Source organism: Amphiura filiformis, chromosome 1 (genome assembly GCF_039555335.1).
Source record: "Amphiura filiformis chromosome 1, Afil_fr2py, whole genome shotgun sequence".
Classification (NCBI taxonomy): domain Eukaryota; kingdom Metazoa; phylum Echinodermata; class Ophiuroidea; order Amphilepidida; family Amphiuridae; genus Amphiura; species Amphiura filiformis.
In genome coordinates, this window is record NC_092628.1 from 40,580,726 (window position 1) to 40,608,501 (window position 27,776).

A 27,776-nucleotide genomic window follows, 5' to 3' on the forward strand; every position below is an offset into this window, starting at 1 on the left:
AGGATGAAAAGCCGTCCATCACATGAAAATTTAGACCTTTCGTATTTAAGATATAGATATTTATCCCAAAAACATTGGTGCAAAACATTTGTATGTGCAGAATAACAACAAAGCACTTACAACTATCTGTGCTGAGTTGTCTTGTCAAACTGATGTAATTAAGGGTATACGATGAATTGTTGGTCGAAGCAGCAAAAAAAATGTAGTTCACAGCTTCTTGCGAATGGTAGTGAGCTTTAGCAAAAATTGCCTTGCTCAATTCATAGCTTAGCGTGTAGAAGAATTCAAATATCACAGATATACTTTTGTAGGTCCTGTGGTTCTTGAGTTATGTTGTAAAAGGGCTGAAACAACAACACTTTGTAAAACGTACATAACTCATTAACAACAATAAATTAAGCAAGTTTTCAAAGTATATGATTTGTAGAATGAACTTTTGCAAAACACCAAAGTGTTATTTTTCAATAATATATTGATTCAGATAATGAAAATCAATTTTTTGGCTGCTTCAACCAACAATACCTCGTATACCCTTAAGTTTTGTAACAGAATGACATGATTTTGAAATAACATTGTACTATATTTCAAAACAGGAAGTTCTTGGAATGATTAAAAATCCAGGATAATTGGTTCTTACGTGACTTAGCCTTATCAGGTAAAGCTCCCCAGGAGAGCTGTCTTCAGAAAACTGAAGCCTTCCAATAAATTTGTATCAATGACTGAGTGAAAGCATTCTTATTATAGATATAATATATACGTGAAGCCTGATTTTACACAAAAACAGGTTTTGGAAAGAGCATACTGTATCCAGGTTATTATACAAGTTTCTGAGCAGTATGTCTTCGAAAGAAATGGGAGAAATCGTGTTATGAATTGTGACTATTCAAACTTGGTCAAACTTTTCAGAATAAAGCAAATTCAAGAGGCTGCATGATTCTGAATGAAATTTTGTTGGGCAAATTCTATAGTTTTCATTTTTCTTTTATAAAGCAACATCATATAAATGACAGGGACTGTTTAATATGAGTTGTAGGCAAATTCCCATTAAAAAGGGACTATGAACTGATCCATACTACACAATCAGATTCCTATTGCATTCCTTGGTGGCTACTCTAGAGTACCAGTGCAGTACCAATCCAGTACCAGTGTATACTGTACTATATAGAACCAATGAAGCAGATGGGCAGCAGTGTACCTCTGGGCACGGCAGCAATAGCAATCTGGTAGTGCATATGGGAATGCGTCAAAACACTAACTTGATTCGGAATTTAGGGCGAGGGCAAATGAGAGTACAAAAAACAACAGCATATGATTATAATGGTATTGAGCAGGGCTGCAAATTCAGTTTTGATTCACACAAAGTTCAACAAAATTGCTCTCCTATTGATGACTTACGCTTAAAAAACACAAAAATGGATAATAGGGCAATGGACTATTCCAACTAAAATCCATACACCCCCTATGGAAGACATGACCTTAATCTTCCACACAAGGAGTGTGAATTTCATACGGATTACCTGAAAGAGCGATTCCATTTGCAATCTAGACCCACCCCTGTATGGGAGATTAAGGTCATGACTTCCACAGGGGTGTGTGGATTTCAACTGAATAGCTCAATAAGTCTATTAAACATTGAATTGGTCATATCATGTTATCTCAATCATATCGATAGACCAGTCCCTTACCTTTGTTTACAAACACTGCTGTCACCTCATGGTAATGGAATATTGAAAGGCTTTACCACACAGCCTACTTAATCACACACAATGGGCTTTTTCAAGTTTTTCATTTTGGTTTCTCTATTTCACAAATGAATAATCAAGAAATTATTGTTTATCACTTCCTGTTCACAACCAAAATGGGAATATTCCCATCTCTACACATCCAACATGACTGCCATGGGCTTAGATTTCGATGAGAATCACAGAATTGATTCTCGCAATGATTCTCGTAAGATTAGGTTGCGAGTTGATTCTCGTAAGATTCGGCTGCGAGAATCAACTTCTCTCATTGTATCATACAGATAGTGCAGTGACTATGATGGATTTTGATTCTTGCAAACCAAGACAAAATCTAGGCCCTGTCTTGGATGTGCAGTAAAGGTGAATTAAAAAACTGCTTATTACAAGGTATTAGGACCATGTCTCAATAGCTTGTGCCCATAAACTAATACAGACTATTTTCCAAACTTCAAAATACCTGTGCATTGTATGCTGTGAATTCTCGCATATTCATGAGGGCCGATCGTTCCATGTCTAACAGTCATGCCAGCACTGCGTGCCTTCACATGTATGTGATAGAGCGCTGCGTGTCTTCGCGTTTACGCAAAAGACCGTAAAAATACACAGCCCTCATTGTTGGACGATGCAGAGACTTTGACTGTTTGGAGTTTGTCTGTATCTCTTTAGTCCATGCTTGTGCCACTGGCGCATAAATGCCGTGAGCAATGAGTGGGTATGCGCTGTGAGTGGAGGAAGTACTAAAAACAATAGAAAGCTACAATGGTCAAATGCTCTGACTAAAGTAGACATTAGATTTCTATCTTTGTGGAAAGCAACAATGTGCTGTCAATCCAATAGTACACATTTATTAATTCATATCGCCAGTCACAAATATTTCAATGTTTTACAATATTTACAGAGCAGTAACACCATTAAAACATGAACACACATGAGCAAATAACTTTTTTTCTGCTTGAGAAAATATAGATACTTCTTCTGTCTACTTTAATCAGCGACCTTAAAAAAATTACATAACTATAGTAAGCATTTGAATATGAATGACACACAAGCAATTTTCTATGTGACGTGTGTGCATAATTGCATGCATTTGCTGCATCCAGATGCTTCTGGTAAACTCCATGTGGATGCGTTGTTGCGGCTGAACGACAGGAACATAGGCGTTCATTACACTGTGTTAATTCATTTGCAATTCTTACTGTAAAACCAGAGCCTCCTTCAAATGTTCGGAAAATGACATGGGAAAGGTGTTGACAACAGATGCTGGTGATAGCTTAACCAAGACAATGGAAACCCTGTAACCAAAACCAAAAACTTGAAAAGGCCCATTGCATACCAACCTTGAAATCAGCCCATTGCATGCCAACCCTAAACTGAACATCCCTGATCTACAGGGTATCATATGAACAACATAACAAGTACTGACTAACCTAAAAATAAGATTATCATCATTTGGATTCCCCCTCGTCCTCCCCATCTTCATTACCACCTGTTTTTCTTTGCCTCAATGTTGTTTCCTCCTCTTCCTTTCCTTCAGCTTTATCAACGACTTCTTCCTTCTGCTCCGGTTCATCTGCCTTTTTATCTTCTTTCTCTTCTTCACTTTCGTTGATGTCTGTTGGTGGGGTTGCTTGCTGCTCTTCCGATAATCTTGCTCTCTCGTAGCCTTTTGGTGGTTTTTGAGGACAGCAGCAGTCCGTCAAGAAGACAAGTATCTATTTAATGTAATAAAACAGAAAATTGTTTATGTTTAATTTCAAAATTAAAGTGTATGCAGTTAGAGTACATCAGTATCAAATGTGATGTCACCAATCAAAATGAGCTGCTTGCTGATAAATAGAAATTTAAATACGACATCTGAAGATACTTGTATTATGTTAAGGTGGGAATTTCGAGCAGGGTATTTTGAGTTTTTGAAAAACGATTAATCTATACCAGTGTATTTCACTGTCTGCAGCAATGCCAGACAAACAATAAAAAAGCAAAAAAAAAAAGCAAAAAAAAAAAAGCCTGCCCAACCCACATTTTACGCTTTGGGAGAATTCTTTTTACAAATTTTATGAAAATAATGTAAAATCAGCAGTTTTTTGACCAAAATTGATTGATTTTGACTGAAATATTTTGGAAAAAATAGAACAAATAAAATATCAAATAGCCTTAAGGTCATTTTAAGTCAATATCAGTTTGCATGTCTGTTTGTGAGTAGTAGAAATATAAAGAAAAACAAAGAGGATTCTTTTGACATTTTAATTTTAAAGCACGTCATACAAACACTATTAGGTTTCTTGTGCAAAAAACAGGATGTTTATTGGAAAGAGTTCTTGACAAGCATAGTAAATCTTATCTATGTTATAGACACCCATTTTGGCTTCATTATGAGTCTTGCCAGACTTGCAAGTAGCCACTAAAATGGATAAATATTCAGGGACTGCCTTTTGAGGGGAGCAAGAACAATCACTCTCTACTGCTCTCCTTCAATCTGATATTGAGTGCTTTTTAACTCTCCTTAGTTGATCATTCTCTCCTTGTAAACTTTCTATTGTAAATAGTCTAAACAGCTCTCCTTGGAGGCTCCAGAAGAGCTATTTAATGCATATATTTCTATTTGCAGGTCTGTAGCCAGGATTTTTTTGTGGGGATGGACAGGGGGAAGGGTGCGGATTTTCCAAATGCACATCTTTTCAAAAGAAATCTTTATTCTGGCCAAAAGCAGACCTTCACCCCCTCTGCAATTGATTTGTTCAAGCCTATATTTAGACAAATTTTGCAGAAAGTTCACGGTTTGGGGTATTTGTCATTTTTGGCCCAGCTTTGTTATTTTTTACAAACAAAGCAGACCGTTTGCCAATTTATGGGATGCGAATGCATGCTACGGGCCTGTCTGTTTGCTTTTCAATTATTAGGTTATTGGGTAATTGAAAATAAAAATAAATGAGGACTCAAACCATTATAGCATAGCCAACATAAAAATGATATAGGGCTACAGTTCTCTACAAGGTTCCTTCACATTTGTCCATGCGCTCCCCCAAAAAGAACCATGTCTGAGTAGGGTCGTATGATGCTATGCACTATGCAGCTTATTCAACAAATGTGACTAGATTTCACACAGCAAAATTCCTTCAGCCAATCAGGATCCAGCTTTTTATGCAGTATTATATGTACTAACTAGCAAAAAAGTGTAAAGCAACTCTGATCAAGGGTGCAAGTACACATGTAGCACTGCATGGTTCTCGTTTCATGTCCTGCAACGATAAAATACACCCTACCAGAATTCACTCGGTCCGACATCCGGGAACATTGTCCCCTTTGTCCCCTTTGCACAAGCGCGCGCATAGCATAGCAACCTCGAGAAAGGGGAACTGCACATGTGCACACTGGTTTTACAAGGCTATTTCCCCTTTGTGACGTCAGCCCGACCAAGAGAATGGATTTCCATATCATCAAAACATTTTCCTGAAAGCTCTACCCTGAAATATCTTGGTCTTAGCATGGGACATAGGATGTAATGTGACATTTAATAACATAATTAATGGGCAATACTAAAAACAACAACAGAGTAACAGACCATTGCAAAGCTTAATTATTATGGTTTCCTACATATACCACACACAGTGCTATAATTTCAAAAAGTTCATACGTATGATGATTCCCTAATTATTTTACCAATTAATAGTAATATATATTTATTATCGAACATAGTACAAACTGTTACTGAACTATGTCGGGGAAGCCGTGTACGGTACACACCGTCATCATCCCTATATCTTTGTGTTAAAAATTGCCGTGGTAGTACGATAAATCCTCACGTTTTTCAACAACTACGCATGGTGATTTTGAGCTATTTTGTTCGAGATAGGCCGTGCGACTCAGGCTATGCATACAATTTGAGATTTTGAGAGCCGGCCACACTGTTTCTATTCTACATGTTCTATGTTTTACGATTTTCGCATGATCAGTATATGGCTGGCCGTAACCGCCATAACGTGGAGCTGCTACGCCAGTAGCTTACTTTTCGCCGGAGCTAAATTGACCAATCATGTTAGATCTTTTCATTACGCGAGCCAGTTGATGCATCATCGTTCCAGAGAGAAAAACTCTTGCCAAAATTAATGTTTACTATGTGGATTTTAAATGAATCGAATGTAAATAAACCACAAACAGTTGTACAGGATCAATACCATTGTTTGATTAGTGTATAGTCAATGTTACCTTGCATGCATGTGCCATGTGTGTGGCGTGTTTGTTTGTTTGTCTACTGTGTCAGGCCAGGATCACTGACACCCACGGTACTGATACTGTCATACTATCACGGTGATCATATTGTTGAATGTTGTTGACTTTAAAATAATCATGATGCAGTCATGTCTACAGTAGAATTCACCACGACCTTTGAAGGACTTAAACCCCATTAAAAGCTATTAAACCAAGATAACACTCAATGAAAACAGCTCAACTATGTTACATCAGATCTTCTCTGGTTAAATACACACTGCACTTGTGTCTGTTTTACCTGTGCAATGAACAATGAGCTGGTATTATAGTTTCAGTTGGGTGAATGATTATAAAGCTTAACGCAAGGTAACAATACTGTCTGGGCTTTTGTTTACTTAAATGAGACAATAGTCTGCTTATTGTTAACCAGCGTTCTTGAAAATGAGAAGCATAATGGTTTGCAGACTTAACACGGTTTAGAAATAATTTGTTCATATTTTTTGGTGTTATCTGTCGTTTACATATCCTTCCTAAAACACAAAAGTACCAATATTTCCAAACACCTAAATTAGCTAAAAATTTAGGAAATGTTACAAAACTATATTTTCTAGAATTTCAGAGAATACTTTAAATATTGACTGGTTATTTTTTACACAGTGACGTCATATAGGCAATGGCATAATACTTCTAACATACACTAGGTCACGCGTCAATGGTGAGCGCACTGAGTATTGTGTATAGGAAAACGGGCAGTACCGTAACTACAGTATGTATGGCCTACTACTAGTATATAAAAGTAAATCCGAACTGGTTTGCTGAAGGTCGAATTCCATGAGGCCACGCCACATAAGATGTACAAATCAGCTCCCGGCGATACACTGCAGATCGCAGAATTGTGTGCATGGTTTACCACCACTCTGCCTAGCTATATAGTTGTGTACAATACTGTATGAGTTTCTTGTGAGTGCATGTCCATCTTAATAATAAGTCGGTTCGTACTTTTCATAAATTACTTTTTGAATCATAACTATCGTGACCGAGGATATCTTGCAACTACGTGAAGCTCGCTGGCAAATTCTTAATGACTAAATTCGCTTCACGTAATGAGTAAGTCGTACTTGATTGGTCAGTTTTACCTCCGAGTAATGAAAAACTCTAACATGATTGGTCAATTTGGCTCCACGGAACAAAAAGTCAGCTACGCGTAGCAGCTCCACGTTGTGGCGGTTGCGGCCTACCATATCAGTATCCCATATGATATTTCTATTGTAAGAAAATTTTATTTGTTGTCACGTAAATCACAGGTTTCGTTTAAATGTACTAACTGGAAATTAAATGTACTAATTAGTGAGGACCGGTATTTTGCTGTGGATATGTTTAACTGCAATTTTGATGTAAAACATTTGAAATCCGCTGTAAAAATTTTGATAATATTCAACTCTTTGAGAAAATTATTTTATAAAGGAATGCTGGTAAAACCAGGTGCAATACAATGTACATTATGGACACACTATCACGCTCTTTATCTTCGTCAATAATAGAATAATCGATTTCAATCGAATTGAATGCATGAGTTTGTAGTTGACTACTGAGCGACCTAAGCGATCGATTGCTAGCCAATCAGATAGAACTCCTTTTCTTGCGTTCAGTGAAATACCACTACCTGTCGCTCACTACCACTCGCCTGTCGCTCACCAACGGAGTATTAAATTTATATTTATCGATAGGACGTCGACGGTAAAAGCGGTATCTATAATCACAAATATCATGCAAAGGTCAATACTCTTTCCAGGGCATGAATCGCAAATGGGAAAATTCAGATATCAATTAGCGAAATTAGAGATTCATGTAAAATGATTTAGTTTGTCTTTAATACACAGCTTTTGGCTTAACCACTGGCAGCCTATGTTATTGTTAGCACATCTACATGTATGATGCTAACAAAGGTGTCAAAATCTTAATTTTGATGATTTTTACAATCCTCCAGATAAGTAAATCACTGAATATGCCTTTATTTGAATCTTTTTAAATTTTTAAATTCACATTTTCTACATTTTTTTTTTCAAAAAAATAAATGGCTTTGAACCCATCCTATCATATCCAACCCCCTTGTCAAGCTAAGTAACTAGTGTTTGATTTCATTGGAGTTTATTTTGTGCTATATATAACACATTTTTAAACAGTTGTCATTTTGCCTTTAATTTCATTGGTTCTTGCCCATAGCCTTTTCGAGATACGGCGGACACAATAGGATGGCACTGCATGAAGTGGGTAAGGGCTTTTGAAAATTACCAATATTGAATACTGCCCTCCTATTGTGTGTGCACCATACTTCGAAAAGGCTCATGTTATATGTGACAATCAAGTACAACTGGGTGTTGTAGTATAGTGTTATGTGCCCTTAATGTGGTCATAGGATGTCAACCATATAGTTAATCAACCTTCCCATCATGCTCTTCGTAGTTGATATGATAACGTAAATAAGCAAGTGAACTGATTTAACTACATGTACCAGCGTTAAGATACTCTTTCTGTGCAGTAATACGCCTCCAATTCTACAGGTGTGTATTGGATGGTATGCGCGCATTGGAGCGTTGCAATAGAGGTTATCCGTGTTCTATAAGCTGCATATCCTACCCCCATCCTACCAGCGACTCCTATACCTTGTTTAGGACTTTCAAAAGAAGTACCTGAATGTGCAACCATGACTATTTGAAAATAGCCCGCCAAAGTCATGCAGGTAACTCCGAGGTCGTGCATTGAATTAGTTTGAATGAGGAATACTACGGGAACCAGCGTCTTTTGTTAGAAGTCACGCATGAGTAAAGTGGATAACCTCTATATTTTGCGTCCGAGTGTGAAGGACTCTTTGGATATGTTTATTCAAACATACATATATTCATTCAGGAACAAAGGAAATAACATTTTGCTGTTTTTGTTGCAACTCAGTAAAGCGATAAAGTGTTATGTTTCACATGGCGATACCCATGCATAGTTATGACCCAAATGACCGTATACAGGCATATTTTTGTGCAGAGGGTAAAATACAAGAAACTGGGCTGTTCAAGATATTAATGGTACCCCCTATAAAAAGCAAACACATTTTTTTCCAGAAAATATTGGGAATTCCATAGGCAAAATTTTGCCTAAAAACACTGGGCATTCCGAAAAGTGCTTTTAAAAAATTGGGAATTCCTAGCGGCATGAAAAAAACTGACTTTTTATGGGGATTCCGATGTCTTCTACACCATTTATGAAGGAACAAAAGGCCCTTTTTCTTGGGAATTCACATGGCAAAAACTGACATTTTTTTGTGAGGGATTCCCATGTCTTCCATATAGGGAGTTGTAGCTAATGTCCAATGAAATCAGAATAATCTACTTTAAGGGGGTACTACACCCCTGGCCAATTGTTTGCCTATTTTTGCATTTTTCTCAAAAATTATAGCACATTGGTGACAAGTACATGTAAGATATGTATATTATAGGGGTAAGGACTACTGTACTGAAAATTCAGTAACTCAAAGCAAGTAATTATTGATTTATTGATCAAACATTGGTTTTCCCTCATTTTTGACTGTAACTCCACAACTGTTGTCTGTGCTGAAATAAAATTTCCAGTGCAGTAGTTGTAGTCTTTGCCCCTATAATATACATATCTTAGTTGTCCCCAATGCGTAATGCGCTATAATTTTTGAGAAAAATGAAAAAATAGGCACAAAATTGGGCAGGGGTGTAGTACCCCCTTAAATAAGATAAACAATAAAATATGGATACTGACAGTGACAGTGACTTGGAATTATTATGTATATGCTATTTTTTATCATGGTAAGTCAGTGATCTAAATACGATGAGGTAGCTGGTTTGCATTGTCTTTAAATGTGTGCATGTGTGCATATGGCAGCGCTTTGAGCAAATGCTCGCGAACTGAAGTTGCCCCCAACAAAATGCGTATGATGTCATGGTCTCCCCAAGGTGACAAATACTTAAAACCTAGTATCAGTTAAAATCTCAGAATCCTTGTTTTAAATTGCATGGGTACAGTATAGGTTATTCTCTGAATTTTCTTCACATTTACTTCATGACATTTTTTAACCCAAAGACCTATCCAGTGATCCCAGCAAAAGTGTAAAAAATTAAAATGGTTTATAAGTTGCCTAAGAGTGAAGGATTGGCAATTAAAATTGTCATTAAGTACTTCTGCTATGAAAAATTTGGCCAAAAATGAGGAAAACAGCAGTATTGACAAAGTTGAAGCCCCCATTCAAATTCATGTAGTTAATTGCTCTACTTAAGTATAGAAATTACAGATTCATATTAAATGTCTCATTTTGTTGTTACTACATGGCCTTCAGCTTAACCACCAGCAGGCTTATGTTAGCACATCTATGACACTAACAAAGGTGCCAAAATCTGAATTTTTATGATTTTTTGATCCTCCGGATGAGCAAATCACTGAACGGGCCTTTAATTACTATCAGTCATTATTTGTTGTTGAATATATGTGAATATCAAGGAAATGTTACAAAATAGAGGAAAATGCAAATTGCACTGAAGTGGGAAGACAATGCATGGAAAGCATTGTTTTCCCCAAGCTCTGGTCATATCTGCATAACCCATAGTGATTCTTGTATGCTGCCCTCTATGAGCTTCACATTATGTCCCAATGGTTGCTAGGATACAGGTTTGATTGAAGGGCGTATTACACTAAATCACTGCGCGAAAGGTGCAATGGTGATGAGTTCCGGTTAAACGTATATGGCTACTGGAGACAACGTGGTGTCCTTAGGGACCATGTTCTTCGTGAGGTTGACATGTTCTGATTTAAATGAAAGATGCTAGCCTATTAATGACTAAAATAGATATGAAATTATACAAATCGATTTCACAAGAAAAGTAGGCCCTGTCCGAATTACTGCTAACGGAACGAGTTTTAAAGCTAGTTTTGGTGTTGAAATAGCGGCGTCGCTTTTCAACATTTTTTAATAAAAAACTGATTCTATAAAGTTCCCCAAAATTGAAGCTTAAATAAAATTTCAGTCCTTAATTAATACAGGGATGACGTAAAAAAGTGACAAATATTGTCACGCCTGGAAGAAAACGCCGTTTGAAAAAGTTGATTTTTACGTGCTTTTCAATGGAGAAGTTATTTGGTGGTTTACGCCCTTGAAAGCATGTTAAAAATGGTGGAATGAGCTATAAAATTGAATTTAAAGTTATTAAAGAAAGTTTTCCCCTCAAACTGATTTATTTTGAAATGAGAATATTCTATTTTATAATCCCGAAGCTTTCAAACAAGATTTTAGAGTATAAATTTCTGGAAAATTCGTTGGAAACAGGGTTTGGTACCAAAGCTGGCAATGGCGGCCATGTTTGTTCAGATATACCACTTTGAGCTTAAAATCGAATAACCATTCAACTTTTAAAATTTTTGTTTAAGAAAATGGTACAATAATTGAAAAACGATAACATGAAATGCGTTTATAAGATACTCTCGGAAACATTTATCCCATCAAAGGTATCCAAGTACCTCCAACTGCCTTATCAATAGCGTTTTAAGGTGATCGTTTCTATTTTCCTCTCAATTTTAACGAAATTTGGTCGGTATATGGCGTTACTAGTTACAATGCGGCCGTTTTCAATTCTCTAGAGGGAAATTGATTAACCAAGTTTGTGACGAGTTTCTTTGATTGAAGATATTGTAATATTATCAGACATTGGGAGAAAATATGCGCGCAAGAGGGGGGTGTCGTGTCTTTATACCCCTACCCCTAACGCTTTCCGACCTAGGCATATACTCGTGCAATGAGATGATGCTTGTCATGGGGGGGGGGTTAAGAAACCTTTGTGCATTTTGCTTATGTAATGTGCAACTTAAGTTATTTGACTCACTGTTGTTAAAATTTTAACTATTATGATGTCATAATTGTATTTAAAGATCGATCAAACCTGCTATAAACTCTGTTTATATCCATAATGGTCAAAAGTACCCAAAATGGCGTTTTTTTTTTAATGTATCAAAAATTGTTTAGAGAACCCTTATAGCAGATTGGTGTAATGTATGAATTAAAGAAAAGACACTTTTTCTTAGAATAGTTTATTGTTTCCAAAATATAGAGAAAAGTTAAAAAAAATTCAAACCTCTTGTGCGGTTCAAGGCGTATTACACTAAATCACTCGCCGAAAGGTGCAATGGTGATGAGTTCGGTTAAACGTATATGGCTACTGGAGACAACGTGGTGTTCTTAGGGACCATGTTCTTCGTGAGGTTGACATGTTCTGATTTAAATGAAAGATGCTAGCCTATTAATGACTAAAATAGATATGAAATTATACAAATCGATTTCACAAGAAAAGTAGGCCCTGTCCGAATTACTGCTAACGGAACTAGTTTTAAAGCTAGTTTTGGTGTAGAAATAGCAGCGTCACTTTTCAACATTATATAATAAAAAACTGATTCTATAAAGTTCCCCAAAATTGAAGCTTAAATAAAATTTCAGTCCTTAATTAATACAGGGATGACGTAAAAAAGTGACAAATATTGTCACGCCTGGTAGAAAACGCCGTTTGAAAAAGTTGATTTTTACGTGCTTTTCAATGGAGAAGTTATTTGGTGGTTTACGCCCTGAATAGTTTCTGCATGGTGGATATCTGCTGCCATCTAGAGTTTTGAGATTTTGAAATTGGGAATTTTGGTAGTGGGGTGGAAATACACAAATAAGATTTTAAAGATTAAAGCCTCCAGGGTCCAGTAACCTCTTTCTTTCACGTATTTCAGTGATTGTTTCATCTCATCTGCATCAGGGTTGTTTGATTTAAATCACGCCGATTTAAATCACTGATTTAAATTGTGATAAATCACTTGGTTTTTTTTTAAATCACTGATTTAAATCAAATTTTTTCATTTTTACCATTTTTGATAATATAAGTTAATTTCTTTCTTGAATTGACTGTTTTACTTCATTCCCAATGTTTCTACAACTATTGGATACAATTAAAATACCTCTATGATGTCACTTTATCAAATTTTTTCTTTGAAATTTTCACATGTAAAAACATGTTTAGATTTTTTGTAAATACCTGGTAGGACTGTGCATATGACTAGCATTCCACTGGTACCAGGGCTGTGACACTCGTATTCAATCCCTGTATAAAAAATGAAGTCACTTCGCCGGCAGTTTGAGTGACAGTTGCTATGCCGGTTGCTATGCATCGAGGTGGTAAGCCTAAAACTTACGTGCACTTGTGAACGGCTATGATGCTGCGTTACTGCTTTATTGGTCAAAAGGACTTATCCTGTATTTGATTGACAGTTGCTAGGGCATCGGAGTGCACAAAATTTGTCTTAGTTCCTCAATCTTGAATGACTGTCGAGGAAGTCTATTTCGAGCTATTTTTCCAAGATGGCGCACATCGACTGCCAATTATTCGGACCCTTTCCGGCAAAAATACAGCTTATTTAGCCAGTCTCATCATGGGGTCATCGGTTATAATATTTTCCTAGCATATTGAGGTAACTCCTCAGCTACTTGGTTTTTCACAATATGATAGTAATGGAAAGAAACGACCAATTGTTCACCGTTTTTCGCCATTTAATATTTTTTGAAACAATGACGTAAACATGCATCAACTCTTCCACAGAAAATACACTCATACACAGCGCATGCCATCACATGCACGATCGTGCATTGGGTGTGTGACTGACTTCATTTGCGCAAACGAGTGGCTTATCCTATAGTATATTAGTACTCAAGAATCCTTGCTGGTACTCTTTTGACTTTATCATGGGGTACAGCAGTTCTTGGAATTAAAAAATCAAAAAAATCGATTCAAATAAAAAAAAATCTGATTTAAATTTAAAAAAATCCGATTTTTAATTTTTTTAAACAAAATCAACAACCCTGATCTGCATGATTAATTCTCTATTTTTGTCCTTGTTATTAGTAGAAATAACTAAAGGCATTGGGAGAATATCTTTAACCCAGTCCAGATTGCAGTAATGAAGGAGAAATGTGTCACTGATTCTCTGAGTTAAAACAAGAAGAGCAGTAGACACAAACTTGTAATCAGCCCTCGAATTAAGGATCTGAAGGGGCACGGCAACCTTTTTAAGGCAAGTTGATAATTGCCTTGGATTTTCACTGAAAAGACAAGGCAGCATGGCAGTTTGTAATATTTCAAGAGGGCATCATGGCAACTGTTGAAAATTTAAGAAGGGCACCAAGGCAATTTCTCAAAAGTGAAGAAAACACACACAAACATAGATAGATGATTTTAATTTATAATGAAGGGGCGGGCTGGGGCACGGACGGCAACTTTATTAGATGGCAAGGCAAGTGACTGCCTTGGGTAAAGGACATATTTTGAGGGCATTACGGCAGTGGGGGACAGGCACCCACGGCAAAATGCCATAGGTGCTGTGGGTTAATTCGAGGGCTGCTTGTAATGCTCTACACTATACTGCAGCATTACATGTATATTGAGGGAGAATAAGCCAGCAAGCCACTCTGAATGGCCATGGGTTTAACCTCAACTATAATTAAAGACAGAGATAAAAACAATTTATCGCGTCTGATGTCACTGTCAATTACGATCCTTGATTACGTACTTTTACAAGGCAAAAAGCAGCTTTTCTAGGCATTGTCGACATGGTGCCTTCGCCAAAGAAAATTTCCTACTATAAAGACCTAACTTTTGAGATGGTTTGCATGTCGAAAGGTACAAAATTAACAATAAGGCACCCGGTTATAAATCCGCGTTCAGCAAGTCATCATCACGACACTTGCTCGAACCGTGCTCGAGTTTGATTGACAGGTGACGTCAGATGCGATAAATTATCTTTATCTTTGTCTTTCATTATAAATATGGGTAAATGTCTACATGCTGATGGATTCTAATTCTACATAAGCCTAATACATATAAAATTGATACTAGTACTACACAAATTCTGGCAACAAAACACATTGCTACACATGGTACTACTGGTACTTGACTCCACAAAAGGTACACTTCTTGCTACATACATGTAGTTACACCCAGTTACACAAACAAATAAACAGGTGTTAACAAATGGTCATCATACTCAGGGCTGGATTTACCTTTCTGGGGGCCAGGCCATAATTTGGAGGTCCCCTAAACTCACATTGAGGAAGGCATTTGCAACTCTAGCAGCCAAGTAATATAAGATCGACAGTGGCGGTGGAAGCATTAAAATTTTATAGCAGGAGACAAACATATTTTGTCCCGATTTTACTAGGACATTTGTCTGTGAAAAAAATGTTGATTTTAGACTACTTTAGCCGAAAATGAAGGTGAATTTTGCTCATGCGAGGCAAATGTGCATGCAAAATATCATAATTTTACCCTATTTTGGCCCCAAAATTGTGTTTTTCAGGAAAAAAAAGGAAGATGTACATGACGTTATGTAAAATTTTCTATGTGCAGGCAATTTTGGGGACCCCCAAATTTTGGGGGGCCCTGGGCCCGGGCACATCTAGCCCAATGATCATACTACTATTGGCTTAATGCAATTTGTAGAAGTACATGTATGATCCACTTTGAATCTAGCATGTTTCTATACAGAATAATAGTTGGAACCATAGATGTTGGAAGTGGGGGGGGGGGGAAGACACATCCCTACCCTAAATTTTACCATGGGGTGATGCCCCCCTAAAAATCCATTTTTTAACAAGAAAAACACTGTGTTATGGGCATAAATAGGGTAAAATTGTACAATTTTGCACGCTTCGCATATGATAGTTGATCAAATAGCAAAATGCACATTCATTTGGGGTTAAAATAGTCTGAAATTGAAACTTTGTGCACGTTTCATGCAAAAATGTTGTACAGGCACAAAAAATGCTTGTTCCTCTTAAATTTTAATGCTTCCACCGCCACTTGGAAAAAACAGACAGCTCACTGACACATCATAGCATACTCTGACTGGATTTGTACAAAAGAGACCTCATACAATTATAATTGCTCATACATTTATGTTTTACATACATATGTACAAGTTTGTTTTACAACACAAATACTACACTACACTTTATGACCTCGATGAACTAAATGAAAACGAAGGAAGGAAAAGACATACGGGATACAAGTTTTGAATAATTAACAACAACATATCATTGTGTGAAAGAAAGTAGATCCAAAATTCAACAGCTACACCATATCAAAAATTCAAGCAGAGAGAAAGAACATATCTTTGCTTTGCTGTAAATGGATAAATGAATTTGTTAATCATTTCCTTTTAGGCTTTAAATTGTTGTACACATCCATTAATTTAAATTTAAGTTAATAAAAGACCACAGTGAATAAGGAATTGTCATCAATTGATGCAGTATAATCCACTCATTCACACAACATAACAACTTGTTATGAAGAACCTGCCATGAGCATATTTATTGCTATACCATTTTCCACCATGATGTCAGTGCGCATTTCATTTGGCACAGCATCAAATCGCTAGCACACGCGAGTTAAACAGCTGCCTCAACGTGTTGACATCACTGCTACATCAGGGTGAAAAATGGTATAGTTACATGTAGCTGGAAGTAATAAAAGGCAGCTATGATTTGGACCATCTGTCTCCCACACATTAATATAAAGCTGCCATCTACATAACCATTTGGATCATATCTAAGTGGAATTCAAAGTGTCTCTATCAAGTACACATTTTATATATTGGTGCATTGGTGTAAAACCAGACTTTTTAGGTAGTCAAGTAAAGTCAAGCAAATGAGGCAAATCATGTCTTGTACCCAGTTTAGACAGTCAGGTTACATATGGACTCATTCAGGGATAAGTCAGATCACTAAAATGATTGAATCAGATCACTGTGAGGATGAATTATGAATTGAGTGAGTTTGTTGATGGGTTGAGGGTTGAGTCACAAGTTGAGTCAAATCAATCAAGGGCTATGTTTGAGTTAAATCAATCAAGTGGCAAGTTTGATTTGAGTCAAGTCACATCGAGTCTATAGTTTGTATACCTTTCTTGAGTCAGTAATTTAGATTTAGTTTTTTACTGTATCTCTAAATGTAATGATGAGAAGTATTTGTAAAAGTATACATTTTCAGAAAGGAAATGATGCAAGGAATCTAACTTGCATAACAAATTCCTGCAAAATCTCAAAATTTATTTTATTTTACTGACCTGAGGAACTTATACGGACTATAGTGTCTTTGTTTAAGTTGGATCTACTTTCAGAGCTGATGCAAAAACAAAGGCGTGATTCACCACAACAAAAATTCATCTGAAACTTGAAACTGTTTTGACTAAAATTTTCTTCTCTTTCTTGTTTAGTTCTGGCTCTAATGATGCACAACCTCATTAAAGTTGACATCAACATAGTCATCAAGTTGATGAATCAAGTGATGTGAGGCACACTTTCTGTTCAAGTACAGAAGCCTGCAAACTTGTATCTATTGGTGCAAAGCCCACCATTGAATTCCATATTGATCTAACACCATACCAGTTATGTAGATAGCAACTAAATAAATTACATACCAGTCCCAGAAAAAGTCCAAAAGCTACCGTAAAGATAGCCAAGAACCCATACGTGACCCAAATAGGAAACCCATACTTCTCCGTCATGATGTTATGAAAGACCTGCGAAGACACAAAAACCATTGGTTGTGTGTAAGAGAAAACACCAGTGCATATTGGAAAGAAAGCTTACCATTCCAAGGGTTAGACCCATGATTACAGTAGCCACGGCTACGAAACCGTATGTGCTCCACCAGGGGAACCCGTATTCTTCCGTCATAATGGTGTGAAATATCTGTAGAGAGAGAGAGAGCATTTATTTCGGTCCAAGTGTTATTGGAACTGATAGGAGTAAGGTACTTTACGATTATTTATAAAATGTATGCATGTTACATGCATACACATACAGCACAACACCTGGGTAGATCCTATTTAATATATAAACGATAAGGAACTTCAGCGAGAACCAATGAAATTGACCCAAAGAGTTCAGATTCTGATTTCCTCCATGTTTGTGTGTTGCTCATGGAGGGCAAATAGTGTATCTCCAGAAAATGTCACTAGGCATCTGGCAAACTTAGATTAGTTGATGTTTACATTTTATGTGCAACATGTACTACAAATGTACATAAGTACAGTGCGCCAAACCTGTGTAACACTCAAGCTTAGAAACACAGCTTATCTGTCAATTCCAGGCTCTTGCTGAAAAGCATCATAGGTACTCTATTTGCCCTCTATACTAGCAACAAACCAAAATATACCATAGGGTTTCATATGGGTCAATACTCAATTTCGAGTTGATACTCTTTGGGTATTTTTCTTTACTCATTAGTCAATATCATCGGGGATTGATGTGCCAAAACATCTGAAACAGTTGAAAATTTCTGAAAATTTACTGTCAAAAATCCTGAAATGGTTGAAAATTTAATGTCATGGTTTTACCTATACTTTACAGGATCACCTGACCAACCATGCCTGGAATCAGGACATTGCCAATAGACTGCTACAGATATAATATGGGTAAAGTCATAAGGAATATGACCTTCCATGGCAGAAATCGCCATGATGGTAGGTTGAATCCATAGCCATGCCACATGTATCTTCTGTGACCCGAGTGTTTACTAATGAGGGCAGTTGTCTTTTTTGTTTTTGAATTTTTGTCAGTTTTTGAGTTCAAAACGCACGGTTCTTTCTCAATATGCAAGCTAAAGACTATCATATTCTTTCAACACATATAGTCAAGTGCTAGCCTTGAAATTGGCTTCTTTAGAATGAAAAAAATTACATTTTGCTGCCAATATAATAATAATTATCTAATATATATCTCATTTTTTTACTCCAGACTAAATAAGTTACTAAAAGGCAGTCTGATCAGGCAAGGCTAGGATTTATACATAGCAGCTTGTCAATTATGAGTTTAATGTAATTTTACTTACTACATGGTTCATGCATTCATTGTAATAAATAATGATAAGTTATGAACAGCTGGTGCATATTTACCAATTAATTTAAACCTACCTTGGATGTTAGAAGTGGAGTAAGGGTGGAGAGAAAATAACTGTTAGTAGATTAGAGTTAAATATTAAAAGCCCCATAATTTTTAATGCCGGTTAAGATGGTATTTGAGGCATTTTGGAAGTGCTCTATGCATGTTTTAAACAGATTAATTGAGTAGAGCAAAGCACACTGATCAATATGCATTTTGTTTGAAGCAAATCGAACATACAGTTTTCAAAATATATCAATTTATATTTTCTTATATCAATTTATATTTTCTTTGTATCTTATTGTTTTTATCAATAATCAAATTAAGTTAATGAGCTAAAATGACTGGAAAAGCTCATTAGGATATTGCTAATTTTGCCAATATTTTGCTAAAATATTTAGGGTACTTTTATTTTGCATACTTTTGCCTTGAAACTTGGTCAAAGTGTTTGTGATATGTTCTATGTAATATATAGTCTAGCCAGTAGCCAACCTTTAATTTGCGTATTTGCATAATTAATTAGCATTTATGCAATTAGCTCATTAATTATTTAATTATGCAAATTAGAGGCCGGCTAGATAATATGTGACATGATCTGCTCCATGGGGGCCAAAGGAGGCATTTTTGACAATTAAGTTACTATAATTATTACCTTATACAAACAATAGGCTATCATATACTGAAAACCCTAAAGGTCTAGCATACTTTGCTCTAAAGTTCTGAAGCTGTGTGATGTGTATTTTCTTATGTATTTCATTGTTTTTTACTCCATATTTTTGCCTTATCTCAATTTCAAATTTGCCGCCTTTGGCCCCTATGGACCAGATCGTATCACATATAATACATTAGTACATATTACAAACACTGTAACCAAGCTTCAAGGCAAATATATGCAAAAATAAAAGTACCCTGAACTTTTATGCATGGATTTTTAGCAAAATATTGGCAAAAAGAGCTTTTTTAGTCACTTTAGCTCATTATCTACATTGATTATTGATAAAAAATGATAAGATACAAAGAAAATATAAATTGATGTCTTATGAAAACTGTATGTCTGATTTGCTTCAAATGACAGGCATATTGATTGATCAGTGTACTTTGCCCTACTCAATTAATCTGTTTACAACATGCTCAGAGCATTTCCAAATTTCATTACATTTCACTACCTGGAGAGAATTCATCAAAAATTGAATTCCCTCCTGAGGTTCGTATCTGTCAAGGAGTTGACCAGATCACAAGGATATCATTATAGCCAGAGGCAGTATATAAAACAAATGGGTCAATGAGTTACATACAAATGACCTTGTGTGGTATTTGGTTCTTAGGAAGTGAGTTTTGCCTGAGGCAATTTGTGGATAAATGTTGATCCCTCACTACAAGAGTTATTACCGTTGATTTGGTTGAAAAAGGATGTGAGACATGATCAAATCTCTCAAAATGTAATGTCCAGAAATATCCTCATATACCACCTTAAAGTCCTTTAACATTTAAGTAAAGTAAACTCATCTTTCCACTTTGGCTTTCAACGTCAATCTACTTTTAAAAATGCAACGCTGTAAACAAATAACGTCTGATAGTATTGAATATCCCAGACACTCAAGATTAAGATATGCTTCATACACTATTCAAGGACTTACCATTAACCAATCATATCCAAAGAAATGTGGGGCACTGGTGAGGATTGTAAGCTGGGATTATGTCTAGAGATTAATCAATTGGTCCATTCCAGGGGTAGGGGCAGCGTTTTGTACTCTCCCAACCCTGTCCTCAAGGGATTGGATGGTAGAAACATTGGGATGGTGGGGGCATGTATGGGGGAATGTATCAGGGAATATACATTTAAAAATGCAAACCCCATCATGTCTCTCCCTGGGATAGGGGTGGGGGGGGGGTGAGAGACTTGAGACTTAAATAGTGCATTAGGCCAAATAAAAAAATAACATGTTTCATGTCCCCTCCCGCTTCCTTTTTTGAGGTTTCTTCTATTATATTTCTATTTTTTTAAATTCAGTTTTCAAAATATATGTCTAGGAAGTAGAGATGCTTTAATATACAAGAAACACTTTTATAAGGTTTGTGATCATTAGAGGGGGCCTACCTCACAGAACAACAAATAAAAAGAGGCCTTCTCCTTTCCAGGCATTATTGTGTACGCTAAAACAGCTCTAATTATGAATATTTACACTGATTTTTTCGATAAAAGCCCCCTCCTCCTCCTTTTTGTCAAAAATCCGGACGTGCAACATGTTTTTTATTTTACTTGGCCTTATCTCTTACAGACTTGGTAACAGTCTAATCCTGTGTACAGGAGATCTGATAGTACAAAGCATTCCAGACACTCTTTGGATAAGATTCCAAGACTTGGGTACAGACTACGCAGTTATGATGCATTCCATAGACTTTCTGAGCGTTTGATGTATGAAATGGTCTGCTTGCTTCTGTCACAGTTGTGACAAGTAATATCCAGCTCCTTTCATTTAGACATAATTCTATCATTTGGTTTTTAAATGTGATAAAAGACTACTTACTCTAACTTTCATGGAGACTTTGAAAATAAACGACACAATTCCCATCCTGAAAGAAAAGCAGTTTGATACCATGTTTAGTTGAGTTATGGTTCTGCAGCCTCAGCACACTTTACGATTCACATAATACAGGAGTGGGCATTCGCTTGACCTCACCAAGCCAAAATATTCATTATCAATACATGCAGGCTGCACATGCAATGGGGGATGGGTGCTGTACAAAAAGTGATGAGTGAAGACACAGTTTGTAAAATAAAAGAGCAAGTACATAGTAGAAACAAAAGTGTGTTTTTACTTAATACATGTATGTATTATAATTGAGTATGGTTTTGTTCATAGACTTTGTCTATGTCAGAGATGCCAGTGGTTGATGACGACATTTCCTGAAATGGTTGAAAATTTCCTGAAAATTTCCTTTTGTATATATACTTTTGTACATAATAATCTGAGCAAAATTTCCTGAAACCAGGAAATTCCTTAAGTCTGACATCCCTGCTATGTAAAGAAACTAGCTTTAAAAATATTTTTCTTTAATTATGAGAGAGTCTTACAGGTCACACAAAAAAATGACCCAGCTGCACATGACCTAGTCGGTAGGTTGGATGTTACACGATGATTTTCATCAAACCTACCCAGCCCATGGAGAAATATAATTAGAGAGCAAATTACATTTGTCCGGTCAGGAGGTATACTACCTTCCCTTCCATGGTGCACACCCACACATGGTGAAGCATCTGACTTCACCAAGTCTAATGCAATGACCCTACCTCTCTAAAGTTTGTTCAGCTTAGGCCAAAAGAAAAAGATGTTTGCTTGCCCTCAACCGACCGACCCTAAAAAAGTTTTTTTTATAATTAATGTACAAAAGAATACTGACCCTATTTTTGGAAAAAGTTTTTTTTTTTTTTCTTCAAATTTTTGCATTCTGAAGATGTAAAAAAATGTATTTTAGAGCTTGTGTTCAACATTTTAGTTGTTTTGTAATGTTAGTTGATTCAATTTGACACCAAAATTGTCTGATTTTTCATATTTTGAGCCTTGATTAATACAAACAGTAGAGTTTGCTAGTAATTAAAAAAGAAATCCAGAACGACCGTCCCAATTTTTAAAATTCATTCAAGGGCAAGCAAACAATTTTTTTTGGCCTTTTTATAAGGCAGAAATTATTCGGCTTTTGTTACTGCGTGAGTCAATACAGTCCCAACTCACGCTCGCGTAAATTCACATAAGCGTGCGCTAGTCACGTATTACACAACGCACAACTAGTGTAAGCACTGCGCCCAACAGCGTGCACGTCATTCTATATCAATACACAGTGTTATGAGTCTTATTTTTTCCGCCTTGTATAAGCCAAAACAACTTTAGTGACATAACTTTACCCGTTCTGGGTCAAATCTACAAAAAATAATAAAAATAAATAAATAAAAGTAAAAAAAAACCAACAGAGACAGAGTTATAATAAAATGTCACGCTAACGGCCTCACATTACGAAACTTCACGACTTACGATATTGAATCTGGCGCCCTCCATGATGCGACTGTCTCCACATCATGGAACTTTCTATCCTCTATGAATGTGATGATATCATTTTCTGTTCTTGGTCCCATGTATCTCCTGAATTCACCATCTATAACACTACAAAATAAGTCATTGCAAATTATTTAGCCAAGAAGCATTAGTGGAAGAAAGGAGCAGAAAAAATGTATACTGCGTGTATGCAGTACCACAGTAGCTGAAGGGACTATCCCAAGATGCAATGCAATGGATCTGCTTGATCCATACAAGAGATAAGTACGAGCTGCTTAAATATTGAGAGCTATGGATAATTTCAATATTTTAGGGGTCATATTTATCACCCATGATTTAGTGAGTCAGCTCGATCAGTCCCTGGTTCCTCATTGAGCTTTTCACACGACAACAAAGATCCTAGGGCACAGGCAGCCCTTATGTTTATTTTAAGATCCTATATGAGACCTTGGATCCCTCAATGACTGGTTACCTGCCTAGATATATATTACAACATTTGCTGTTTGGTGATCAAGCAAATTTACATTGTGTAGGGCAGGCGTCGGCACTGTTTTTTGATGTCGATGTGTCGACATATTTCGTATCTTGACGTTAACAGTGTGTCGACATACATTTGGGTTCCGAAAAAATACCAGGACTTTTTTTTTCATGATTTTAGGAATATTTTTAAAATTTAACCTAAAAATATCTAGAAACACCAGTGGCAATTTCAGCAGAATCCAAGATGGCCATCTTCATAGCGAGCATATAGCGATAAAGTGTACAATTTACACTAGAAAACAAGGCAAAATACTGCCATAAGTATGACCCCTGAAGGCAAATAAGATGAAAAGTTGGCAAAATAGGTAAAAGATAAGATTTGGCATTGCATTTTGTTGAAAATACATTGGAAATGGCCAATATTTTGAGTGAAAATGAGCTTCCCTGACAAATTTTTCCTGAGCACTATGTCGCCATGGACGAAGTTCTGTCGATATGTTGACATTTATAATTCACTTTGTCGACAGGATTCCGACAGAGGACCTGTCAACGCCCCGGCCTTAACATTGTGTGATCTAGCTCTATACTGACTGTCTGATCAGAATAGAATAGATACACGGGCAGATTGTGCCAACAGCTTGCCACTCTTATCATCTGCTCTGGAGACCAGGGCATATTTTATGTGCACGTCGAAAAGCAAATTGCTATACCTTTGAAAGCAATGCTACAATTATGGGGTTGTATCATAATGAAACTAGAGCGGTTCTCGACTTGCGCTGTTCTCGACGCATAAGCGTCGGCCGCAATGCCTCCACCTTGACGTGTATCATTTTAACTGGTGCAATTTCACTAGGAACTGGCCATCTCTAGATGACAGTGTAGGTTTTTAGAAAAAGTGTAACAAATGAAAGATCCTTGACCCATTTTGTCTTCATCACAATGGTTTGATTTTGGTACCAGAAGCAAGGAAGTATTTTGATACTATCCGAGTGGAATGTAAGGCCAAAAATGACCTTCCAAAAAATTTAACTTTATGTTGACTGTACCCACCAAGTTTCATGCCCATACGACAGTGTTAATTTATTTGACCTCAGATGACCCCTGGGTGACCCCGGATGACCCCAAAATGACCGTCCAAAATTTGACTCCAAATGTTGACTGTACCCACCAAGTTTCATGCCCATATGACAGTTTTAAGTTATTTGACCTCAGATGACCCCTGGGTGACCCCGGATGACCCCAAAATGACCCTCAAAAAATTTGGTTCTAAATGTTTACAGTACCCACCAAGGTTCATGCCCATACAACGCTTTTTGCTACTTTTGACCTCAGATGACCCCTAGATGACCTTGGGTGACCTTGACCCACTAACCAAACCTACTGGAATTTGAAGACCACCAATGACCATCCCTCCACCAACTTGCATCACTGTACATCTTATCAGTTCCGAGATATTGCACCCGCAAGCTCGGATGGACGGACGGACAGACGGACGGATGGATGGATGGACGGACAACCAGGAAACATAATACCTCCGGTGGAGGCATAAAAAGATACATCCTTGTACAAATGTTATAAATATGTTAAAAAAACAAATCACTTGAACCCTAAAATGCATGGTCATATAATTTTTTTAAATTTATTCTCTTCTAGAGATCACCAATGAATTCCATGAGATCACTCCTTTGGTGCCACTTACTGGTATATAGATGGTAGCGATGTTATCATAAATCTTCCACTGAGTCCAGCCTCCTCTGTTACATCTACAGCAGCTACGTTGATATCCAGATCAGCGGCCCAATCACCAACAGCGTACCCATGTGGGGCCCAGTGCTTTACATGCTGGACACCAAGGTGCATAACTGTAAAAAAAATCAGAAACCACTCTTCTGGTGAGTATTTATTGGGAGGATTTAAATACTATGGCCGAGATGTTTATTTACCTCTGATTTGTAAGGAAAATTGTGAACTTTTATACCCACGGTATAAACTTCCAAGCAAATGGATGGGAGGAACAAACTAACGTCCCGTACATCCTACTATCACTCACACAAGGAAATCTCTTCACGAATTCACTCACCTTGCGATCTACATCATCAATTGAAACGAACATCTAAGTTTCCAAAAACAACTTTGTCATTCCTCAAAAATACAAGTAACTTCATTAATAAAAAAATGAAATTCTACTATTACCCGTCATTGAAAAATTTGTTCGATTTATGTCAACCGAAAGAACGCATAAGTCGAGTTCAGTTGACCAAAATGGTACCTGCTGCCTCCTGGTCACTTCAGATATGACGTCGGTGGATCGGATTGGTTGGAATCAACCTCACGTGTTTGACCTTACAGGGGTCAGAGATATGCATATTCATGTGTGAATGGTTGCCGAGTAAACAGCGATGCGGATATAGTATTCATCACCGGGACTGAGAAATGCGACATATTTGATGTTTGTACCGGGGAATTTCAGACACAGAGACCCCGCAGAGATTTCTACAAATTCGTCCAAAGGTAACCAAAGGGTTGGGGATCGCATTTTTAACTATACCACTAAATGTTTCGGAATTGAGGTCGGCTAAAAAGTTGACAATTTCGGGGACTGTAAAATTTTGGTGTAGATGTCACATTTTGAACAGTGAGCGGTAAGTGACCAATTTGGCACTCAGCACAAGTGTACGGCCTTACTCAGAATAATTTTAATCTACTACAACCAACTTGAGAATACAGATCCCTTTTGCGTGACTCGCATGCATGCTCAATTTCTAGGCTAGAGACCATTGCATCCAAAATCTAGTCGGATTCGCTGAAGCATGACACCGTGTAAAGCAATGGAAGTTCAGAAGTAAACGCAGCCGATCACAAGTCTTCACGACAGACAATCGCATCAAAAATATTGCTAAAATTACACTTCAGCAAAATATTTTGAGAAAATGATGTCAAATTTTCTATTCTATATTTGTTTGGTAAAAATGTCTTTTGCCAATAGTAGGCATATATGTTTAAAGTTGTAATTTTGTGTTTTTGATCGCAAAGATCGGATATTTTCGCTCCCAATTCAATTCTGAACCCTTACATAAGGGTGCGAAACTGTCGATTTCGCAGAACTTTGACGATAATTTTGCCTTTTGGACACTAAAATGCATTCGATCCTTAATTTTGTTTCAACCGAGTCTTAAATTAGCAAGCACAATAAGGTTGGTACCACTTTTATACATTGATGAAATTTTAAAGATTTTTTTTCAAGTTTCTAACCGGCGCAAATCGTTACTCAGTGTGTATTTCCCATTGACATCCAAAATGGAGTAAGCCAGTCCTTAATATACGTAGGTACGGCGTATATAGGACTGGCAAGCGAGTCTATTATATTTATTTTACCATGATTACCGGTATCTGTGTACTACCGGTAATTAACTTTTGTACTGGCAGTGATTGGCCAAAATTTTTACGTCCAGAAGGATTTCAGTGGGCAGCTTCCAATTGAGAGACAATTGACAAACTTTTCCTTTCCCTTGATTTTGTTGATAGATGTGTTCACATCAAGAATTTAATTTTAAGCTTACTTACAATTCAACAAGCCATTCGCCTTCAAGAACTTGCTGCCAATTTTCGTCAGTTATTTTGGTGACCCCTTTCTGTCCTCCGCTAACTTCACTAACTATACATATAACTAGTGCAAACGCGAAAAATGATAGATCTTTTAGCCTAAATAGAGCCATTTTCGTTATATTTCTATGACCGCTGTCTTTATCACCGCGCCGTACAACCTGTTCCGTTTGCAAACCCGTTGAATTTGGTTCCTGACTTCCTATTTTGCAAAACGGATCGACTTGAAGGAAAAGTAAGGTTTCTATAATGAAAACGAATCCTAACTTTTCATGTTTTATACATTTTACTAAAACTAAAACAGGCTTAAAATAAAATTAACTTCAACAGATTGTTAAAACACAAATAACAAACTTGTTTGAATGATGTATTTTTCACAATCTATCAAACTGAATAAAAAATATGTTTTGTAGAGAAAATATTTTCGACACGTCATTAAATTGAGGTCAAAATTATGTGAAATGTATAGGGTGCTCCAATTCCTCCAATATAAACAACCCGAAGTTGAGTGGATAGTAGCGGTAAAGTCATTGCTTTATTCGGGCTTTATTTTAGGGAAGATCACTGGAACTCGAATAGAGAACTACTAGTATTTTATTTTTATATTAAGCAAGATGCTGGTTTGAACTAGCGGCCATAATTGTTAATTCATGCATCCTCTAAAGAGTCTTTTACCTTAAAATCCTTAATCTTGTCTGGTTCTGTGCTGAGG

General features: G+C 36.7%; 1 protein-coding gene across 1 annotated transcript; it reads right to left on the minus strand.

The window, feature by feature from the left end:
- Positions 1–1,616: 1,616 nt before the first annotated feature.
- LOC140147041 (thioredoxin-related transmembrane protein 1-like) lies at positions 1,617–27,386 on the minus strand. Its single transcript, XM_072168816.1, is given in 7 exon segments — positions 1,617–3,454; positions 17,465–17,566; positions 21,458–21,503; positions 22,961–23,089; positions 25,161–25,277; positions 25,279–25,323; positions 27,026–27,386. Coding segments are annotated over 7 exon segments (858 nt in total). The 5' UTR covers positions 27,178–27,386; the 3' UTR covers positions 1,617–3,187.
- Positions 27,387–27,776: the final 390 nt, after the last annotated feature.